Source organism: Diospyros lotus, chromosome 10, assembly GCF_014633365.1.
Source record: "Diospyros lotus cultivar Yz01 chromosome 10, ASM1463336v1, whole genome shotgun sequence".
In the NCBI taxonomy this organism is placed as follows: Eukaryota; Viridiplantae; Streptophyta; class Magnoliopsida; order Ericales; family Ebenaceae; genus Diospyros; species Diospyros lotus.
Genome location: NC_068347.1, coordinates 21,094,326 through 21,104,020, shown reverse-complemented (window position 1 = coordinate 21,104,020; position 9,695 = coordinate 21,094,326). Strand labels below are relative to the sequence as shown.

At 36.5% G+C, this 9,695-nt stretch overlaps 1 protein-coding gene across 1 annotated transcript; it reads right to left on the bottom strand.

Annotated features, from left to right (window-relative positions):
* Nucleotides 1–6,450: 6,450 nt before the first annotated feature.
* On the bottom strand, nucleotides 6,451–7,042 carry LOC127811842 (calcium-binding protein KRP1-like). The gene has a single exon (XM_052352030.1). The coding sequence runs from the start codon at nucleotides 6,925–6,927 to the stop codon at nucleotides 6,565–6,567; it is 363 nt and encodes a 120-aa protein (XP_052207990.1). The 5' UTR covers nucleotides 6,928–7,042; the 3' UTR covers nucleotides 6,451–6,564.
* Nucleotides 7,043–9,695: the final 2,653 nt, after the last annotated feature.

Below are 9,695 nucleotides of genomic sequence, written 5' to 3'. Positions count from 1 at the left end.
AAAGGTAAGCCATCATCAAAGAATAAAATTCAGGTTGATACATCCACTCGATGTGATCCATCATATTTTGAAATAGTACAGTCTATTCATGATAGTGCATCTCCAACAACACAGAGCTTAGTTAAAACACTGAATGAAGGTAACTTTATTGTACCAGTGTCAAACACAGATTGTTAGGCTATGATATTTCATTCCCATCAAATATACATCATTTTATACATAATATTGTTAATGTGGAGTCGAATGAACATTGTGGATTTCGTGTTATTGCTGCGTTACTTGGAATGAGTGAGCACAACTTGAGGGATATTCATATAAATTTGATTGGAGAGTTGCATACTTTTCATGATGAGTATATAGAGTTATACGGATCTTCTATGCGTGTAGATGAGTTAATGTACGCACTTTCTTGCTTTGAGTGTGTTGCACCTCCTCAACATTGGATGACTTTACCTGACATGAGTCATTTGATTGCTTCAAAATATAATGTTGTGTTGGTTCATTTATCTTGAATGCAGTGTCTTACCTACCTTCCATTGAGATCATCCGCCCCTTCAGTTATACAACATAGAATTATTTTGGTTTTGTGGATGATTGTCATTTTGTATAGATATTATTATTTAATAATTTATTTATATATTCCTATAATTATGTTAATATAAATTTGGTACTAACAATATTGTCTTATCATTTTGTCAGGTATTTCTTAAATTAGGCTCACCAATTTCTCCCGTTGCACGCAATTAGCATAAATATCGATATGATATTGCACATGAATGGGAAACACCATATATAACTCGAATTCAAGCATTTTTGTCTCTTATTAACAAAAATGTTATTACAAAGGATGTTTTTGATTTAACTGATGAATGATAAATAACCAATGTGTATGTTTTACATTATATATTTTTTATTTAACTGATGAATGACGAATGTGTATGTTTTACATTATATGTTAGTAATATTTCCTTGTTTTGTTAGAAGTGATAAAATTGCACAAAGTTATATTTCTTTGTTTCATTAATTTATTCTTTTAATTTTTGTGTAAATGATATTAAAATTAGATAAATCATAATAAAATTTAACAGTAAATATTAAAATAAAATATTATTACAAGTTATACATAATCCAAAATTATAATTTACGAATTACAACTATAAACAACAACTATAAGCAACTTGGTGCTATAATTAGTCCGAAGTGAACTTGATATTGATTATCTTGGAGGAGATGTAACAGATGTCGACGCTCCAATATTATCAACATTAGGATTGAAGCTATGCTGAGAGCCTAGAATGGTATTCACCCCAAGACATGTCTCTCTCCATGCATCAGCAGATACAGGCTCTGTATTTGATATCGTTTGGTTGAGAGGATATAATGCTAGTCGATTACGCTGAAAAAAAAATAATTATATCAATTTTTTTAATTTAAATAAACTAAATTCAATAATACTTAAATATAATTTAAAAACTTACTGATTCAGCAAGACTGAGCATATCTTCTGCACCTCTATCAAAACTTGATCGATGTATAGGATTTTGTACAATTGGATGTGAAATAGCTCCATACCACGTTAAATATTCAGGTGTAAAATGTCATGAAAATTTAAAATATTTACCACGTCGACGTGGTGGTAATAAATGCATATTCCATCGATTCCAAATATCATCAACAAATGTATAAATTACCTGATATGAAATCGTACCCGGACCCCGCCTAGCTTCAACAGCTGATAATAGGGGTGGAAGAATAGTTTGCACATGCTCAAATTGTCGTAAAACTCTTTCAAGATGATATGGTTTTATAATATTTCCACATTTCAGACAACTTGAGAAAAATGTAATTTCTAGAAATAGGTGGTGCGCCTGAACCCTCCGGTACGGCGTCCAAATCAATTGCAAATATTATTTAGTTTAAAATTTAATTTTATAATATATTAATTAACTTGCAAATCATATATATGATAAATACCTCATCCGATGATAAAGCATCAATCTGCTCCCTAATAGATTATAAAGAATCAGTATCACGAACAGGTATCCAACGGAGAGCTTGTGGCTGATCGTCACTATATAACAAGTTACATCTAATTCTAGTAAAAGGAAAATGCTCGTACACCTATGCCTGTAAATTTAATATAAATAATTATGTTAAATATATATAAATATATGATATAAAATTATGAAATTAAAATAATTACCTCAAGTAAGGTAAGATATCCAACGATACTCTTCACCTCTCGTCTAGTAGCAATGCCGAGCTGTTGATACAAATACGCGAGACAAGCATCTCCCCATACATAATTATCGATCATACTTAAATCATCTAATAATGTTAAATATGCTATTAAAACTAATGTCCCACTCTTATCTACAAATAAAGTATAATCTAATAAAAATAACAGATATGCTCTACTAATATGTTCAATCTCTTCATTCGAAACCTCATTTGGTAGATACAAAAATGTTCTTTTCAACCAATCTAATTTTACAAATGCTCATCGATTCTCTCTAATTTGTTGTGTAGCTACATCTAATGAAACCCCAAGTAACTTACATAATAAATCATTAGCTTCACTAGGTGTCAAATGATGAGGCACAGATACAGATCTTCCGGTTACTGGAATCTTCAAAATAACTGCAACATCATATAATGTTATACTTATCTCTCCAAATGATAAATGAAATGTATTAGTCTCAGGCTACCATCTCTTTGTAAATGCTGAGACTATAGCATGATTTGTATATCGATAAGTACACTCTAGCAATGATGACAAACTAAACCCTATAACAATATCACGAACACGAGGCTGATTATCCAATGGTCATTTAGGAATTTTAAGGCCATGACTTCTACATTTTAATATGTCTCTTTCTTATTAAAAAATTCAAATACCTAATTATTTAAATTATAAAAACTTGCAGTACGTAATTCTTTAAATTACAAAGATAAATATTAAAAAAATTAATATAACTTACCTCTCCTGCCCATATTGCAAATGCAACATAATTTTTAAATTTTTTTAGAATGGATCTATCACTAGGGCCCCCAGGTAGTGGTTCAGAAATATCATCGTGCTAAGAGGAAGATAGTTGATCAGTTGCGTCCCCTTGATTAGGGTTGGGATGCTCCTTAACTGGTATTCCATAATCTGCTATTGGCTCTTCTACTGCCTCTGAAATAGGCGGTTCACTAGAACTCTCGATTCTTCTCCTTCTTCTGGTCGACGCAGTAGGATGCTCTCGAGAAGAAGAAGGCTGGCGAGATGAAGAAGCTTCACCTCTTCTACCACGTACCATACCTACAAAATAACACAAAAATAAAAAATATTAAACAAAACATTGCAATCAAAAAATTATTAAACAAAAATTATTAACATTACAATGACCCATCACGCCTCGAAAACCCAGGGTTCAGGAAAATCCATGTTTCCCGAATCCTAGAGTTCGGGAAATTCCAGCTTCCCCAAACTCTGGAGTTCGGGAAATACCATGGAAATACTAGTATTAAATAAAGTTCGAACAAAATATATATTTATTTTTTAAAAAAATTAAATTATTCGAATCCAATACTTAAATAAAAAATGAAGTATAAAAAAATATGTTAATATAAAATATGTTATATAAAAAATATGTTAATACAATTATATAAAATATAAAATATATGTTTCCCAAACCCATGAGTTAGGGAACTCCATTATTAGATTAAAAAAAATTAAGTAAAAAAATATGTATTTGTTTGTATTAAAAATTAAATTATTCAACTCCAATACTTAAATACAAAATTAAGTATAAAAAAATATTAATTAGCACTATTTAATTAAAAAATTAAGTTTTTTCAAATATTTGTATATAAAATAAAATATAAAATAAATTAAAGGGTTCGGAGGTGGCCCAAGCCTCCGAAACTTGGGTTTCGGAGGCATCCATCGCCTCTGAAACTTGGGTTTTCAGAGGTGTTGGGCATCTCCAAACCCTAGAGTTCGGAGGCGCCACCTCTGACTGCCCGATCAAACCCAAGGTTTGGAGGTGGCCGCCACCACCACCGCCTCCAAACCCAACGGCCATCACCTTGGCCTATCCAATCTCTCCCTTTCTAGCCTCCAAGTTCAAATCTTTCAACCCAAAAAATCAAAACATGTAAGTAAAAATTATCTCACCAAGTGCACAGCAGAAAGATGCGGTTGTAGGGAAGGCGACGGCGGCGAGTATAGCTGTAGGGAAGTGACGGAGACGAGTGGAGGTTGCAGAGAAGCCACAAATGCTGTAGAGAACGACGGCGAGTCGCGGTAGAGATGTATGGATATATGAGGGCAATTTTGGAATATAGCTGGCTGCAACAAGTAATAATTCTAGATGCGAAGCGTAATTATTAAATTTATTTTAATTATAGCTGCAAAAAATAAAAAGCTGGCTGTGAATAGAATTTCCTTGGCATCAATGGAGAAAGTTAGGACTTTTGAATGACTATATAAGGACAAAGGGATAAGTGCAATCTTGTTGTAAAGGTCCAGAGTAATGGAAAAAATAATGTAAAAACACTACTTTATCCCAATTTTTGTCTTTCTATCTTTTCTCTTTCTTTCTTTTCTCCTCTTTTGTATTTGACAAGAATAAAATAACTTTGGTTGGCCATTGTTATGGTTGTCCCAAACATTCATGACCGAACTACTTTGTTGCCACCAATGTTGCGAGAGAAAGTGAATGAAGAGGGTATTTTTTAAAATTCTAAAAAATTTAAGTGCCATTGTTTAATAGGGATAATTACTCATGCAATTTTTAAACCTTAAGTAAGGATGGAAACTAGGTAGCACGAAAATAGATGAAACATTTTCAAAATGAAATGAAAATATTCAAACGACATTTTTCTAAATAGGTAAAAACGAAAACGCGAGATAAACTATAAATTTAAAAAATATATTTTTTTTTGTAAATATAATTTTTAATATAGTACTGTAATATGTACAATTTTGCAAGAACTAGTGTAAATGTAATATGCCCCACTAATTCAAACTTAATAAAATTTGAATCTAGTATGCAATATGCCATATTATTAAAAAACATTAATTAGTTTAAAACAAATTTAGTTTTGATTTAAATAAATTAAAAATAAAATACCAAACAGAAATCAAACAAAGAACATAGAACATAAAGAACACACACACCTCCAAACACAAACAATCTGATGAATAGAGAAAGAGAGAGGTTGATTGACGACGACCAACTAAAGGAATGATTGGCAGCGAAACTTTGGGGTTCGACACCGAGAGAGGTGATTACGGAAAGGGTCTAGAGCACCTTTCCAAGAGGATTATTTTGGCTTTCGGAAAGACGTTGAAGCTTTTTTTAGAAAGGTGTTTGGAAAGACCCGAAGAGGATTAGGATCCTCTCGAGGAGAGGAATAGGCTTTTGAAAAAAGACTGCAATGATGGAACAAAAGGTTAGAGGTTCACGGGTAGGATCACCAGCGAAAATCCTTCGACGCTTAAGTTAGTATCTTAAAGAAAAGTCTCGTGAAGAGAACAAAAAAGGTGTTTCAAAAAGGAAATTAGGGTTAGAGTTACCGATGGTTGAAAAATCCTTCTCTTATCATAGTAGCTTAACTTTTATAGGGGCTCAAATTTCAAGATTTCGCTATAACACGTGTTGAAAGGTCAAGGCAACGACTTCTCTATTGGCTCTCTTGAAATGAATGCCTCCAAAACAATCATTTGGGTGGCATCCCGAAAGAATCCTTTTAGGTGCCCTCTAAAATGTCTCTTTCTAAGAGAAGCAACCCTTAACTTAAGCAAAGTTAAACTTCGATTTAGACGACTTGTTCTTAAGGGATCTCTTTCTGTGACACCTCTCTTTGAGATGGATGGTACAACAAATGGCCACTAAACCAGTGAGATTTCGTCAACCCCAAGAGAGAAAAGGGTAGGTTTGGCCGAGGCCATGGTTTCCGACCAAGAGACAAAAAGGGGAGAGAGAAAAATAAAAAGCCCTTACTATTAAGGATATTTGGGTTATTTTAAAATATTTAACTGAAGATTAATAATAAAGGATAAGTTGTAACATAATGTATATAATTTAAAAATACTCTTTATATGTATATTTTAAAAAAATATGTAAAATACTATCTGTATTTACCTTGGAATGTTTTCTTTTTAAATTTTATTAATGATACCTACAGACTACAAATTTCCACCCGCGGGGGGGGGGGGACGCACACCCTCTCACATAGTTGCCCCCTCGGGAACATAACAATTCTCAGAACTCGGCTTAACGCGTTATAAAGTAAACCACGTGATCAAGTGATCGCCTCTAGATCAGGGAACAAGCTTGACCCTCTCCGCACTGGCACTTGGCGACAATTAGTTAAAATTTACCGAAATGGGGACAAAATAGATCGTTCATCCATACCCAATTCGATACCAAAAAAAAAAAATTGGATTTCAGGCAGTCATTGAACAGGTACAATTGTTCATCGTCTCATTCCCGTATACTCTCCAACACAAGTAATTTGTATATCAATGCAAAAAAAAAAAGAAAAGAAATTGACCCAAAAAATAGGTACAAATCAACGGAAATCATGGAGTTCGTGGAGGAGAGCTTCCTGGAGCAAGGAGGAGGACTGCTCCATCAGCTCGGGGCTCAATCTGAACATCAGAACGCAAAACTCCATCTGGTTGAGGGCGCCGTCGCCGTCGAAGTCGCCTTCTCTCATCATGGTGTGGAGATCGTCGTCCGTCAAGTCGTGCAGGCCCAAGAGGGCGGCGTTTCGCCTGAGGCTGTCGAGGGTGATGAGGCCTTTGTCGGCGTCCATGAGCAGGCGGAAGCCGTTGCAGAGCTCGCCGATGAGGCCGTCCCCTCCTAGCTTCTCGGCCAGGATGGGCAAGAAGTCTTCGAAGGAGGAGGACGCGGCCTGGGGCTTGGAGGCCATGATTGACTCAAAAACAGATTTGAATTTTGAAGATAGAGAAGAGATGGGGGAATGCAATGATGTGGAAGGGAGGGGGAATTGGACGATAAATAGGAGTGGTTTTGGGGGGGGACTTCGAAGAAGGAGAGGGAGACAAGCTCAAGTACAGTTAAGGCCCGGGTCAGGGTGTTTGGTTGCAGTCCAAGCAGTTGCCCCTCGCTTTCGGAGAAGCAGCCAGGGGTATAATCGTCCAATCATGCAGCCTGGGTGCTGCTCCGAGGGGTGTAATCGTCCATTCAAGAGACGGCGCCGGGAGCCTTCGTCACCGCCGCCGCGGATAATTGAGCTGTCTATAGAAAACTTTTTCGTTGTTTACGTAGACGACACAAGATTTCTCTTAGAAATTCTATTCCCAATCACCTTTCTACCCTTCTTAGTCATATTTTAATATATCTAAAATATTTTATTTTAGAAACTTATTTTTATTTTCACATTCACTTTCTCCCTCAATTAATTACCCGTCGTCCATTCCTTTCAAAACGAAGACAATACAACGAAAAAATACCAAAATCGATGTAGTTAAAAATAAAAAAATAAATAAAAATATAATAATAGAATAACACATATACATACACAAATACACATATATATACACACACATACACATATATATATGTATATGTGTGCGTATATATATATATGTTTGTGTGTCTATGTGTATATATATGTATATGTGTCTTTATATATATATATATAGTGTGATTATTTATTTTCATCCATTTTTTTTGTGTTCACCCATTGTGATTTTCTTTTTTTATTTGGACAACTGCGTATGACTGCTGACGAAAGAGAAAGTGGATGAATAGAATATATATATGTATGTCTATATTATATATATATATATGTGTTTGTATATGTATATACAATACAGAAATTGTTGTCTCGTGAAGCTTGTATTTGTGGATCAAAATTATTAAGGTTTGAAGATGCATTATAGAGATGAATGTGTGTGAATGGTTGATTGTGTGGAAGAGGGTATTTTAGAAAAACATTGGCTGCAAAGAGTTATTAAATTGGCTTTAAAAAATAAAAAAATAAAAATAAAATTTTAATAACTGCAAAGAGCAAAAAAAGTGGTTGTGAATAGAAATTTTTCTTTCTCTAATGCAGATAAATTGAGTGTGAGGCCCATGGGAGGTGGGTGGGACCCACACACCCACCTCTTGCAAGTCCCCATCAAGCAATACTACATTGTCCAATGTAAATAATATAACAACTATATATATATATATGTATATAAGCTATGCAAGTAAGGGATTCTATCAAACGTGAACTCTTTCCATGGTGTCCTTGTACAGTTTGTAGCCTTACCAAACTCATTATTTGATGATAGATTTTCTGAAGTGGTAGCCGCACGCTCCCTTCTTGCCTCTTCGAATGTACCTGCAATGGAGACGGGGACTTGCTCCCCCGGTCGATCTCCGATGATTAAGTTAGTCCTTGATCTAGGATTAATTGTCCCTTTTTAAACTATATTCTCAGAAAAGGATAAGAAGAATCTCCCACCTTTTTCTCTTACCTTTTCTCAGGATAGGGATCATGGAGGGATCTTCAGGATCTCCCTTCCGCCTTCTTCGGAACTTTCCCGATAAAGATTTTGCGATAATATCCGTCTCCGAGGAGTTCAGGATAGCTGTTGCCTCCGTGACCTTCGGTGGGTTAGCCTGTTCCTGAGGTCTCGGAGATTTCTTTACTGAGTGCTTATCCGATTGACGTGGCGATGCTTGTCTGCCATGTATCTTTTGACCGCCACTAGGTATCCGTCTTGGCATAATTATGGGACCGAGGGCGTTCTCCTCATCACTTGCCCCCCACTCCTTGAGCTCTTCGGCTTGAAGGGCTCGAGGAGTGGTAAAGCTCCTGAGGCTCTTCCATCTAACTTCTTCTTTTCCTTTCTTTTTTTTTTTTTTTTTTTTTTTTGCGTGTCTGGCGGACGCGAAAATCGATTGGTTTTGATTGCGGTATCCCTTCCCTATGCGTTGTCCGAGGCCTTTTCGTCTTTCGAGCTCTGTCAGTGCGGGGTGATCAATGCTCATTATTGCTTGCCCTTTGGTCTCTTATTCCTGCAGTTTGAACTTTTAAAATGGGAACTCCTCAGTCCCTCTACTTCTCTTTCCGCACGACTTTCCTTCAGTTTTAGCTTTTCTTGTGCCGGCAAGCGTTTTCCACTTCTTCCGCCTCTCTTTCTTCTAGCTCTTTGCCATGCCGATAATTGGTTCTGGGAGGTTTAATCCCGCCGGGGCAGAGCTTATTGAGTGGGAAAAACACCCTGCTGCCTCGATTCCATGCCAATGGATGAGCCAGGCGGAATGCCAACAGTTCAGAGAAAAGTACAACGTCCCCGAAGAGTGGGAGGTAGAGTTCAATAGCCATTTACGAGCATGTCATCCCGTCGCCGGCCGCCTCTGCATTTATAAGTGTGCTTTTGACAGGGGCTTTCGGCTTCCTCCCCGAAGAAGAGTGATGTCCTTACTTCAACATCTCACTATCGCTCCCGCCCAGCTGTCTCCCTTCGGATGGCGATACTTGATGGGGTTCCTCCTTATTTGTCATTCTGGAAAAATTGAGCCAACTGGGGACCTCTTCGACTATTTCTTCATGACCAATCGCGACCCCGGAGGGTGGATCTCCATCTCCCCTCGGATCTTGAAAGATGGCCGTCTCCTCGCCTGCAAGGGATACTCCGAACTTGAGATTTCTGCCTCGACTCTCATGCAATCTGGCGGGTC

What these genes read in the sequence shown, in the direction of transcription:
- LOC127811842 (XM_052352030.1), bottom strand. Translation starts at nt 6,927, where the DNA reads ATGGCCTCCAAGCCCCAGGCCGCGTCCTCCTCCTTCGAAGACTTCTTG.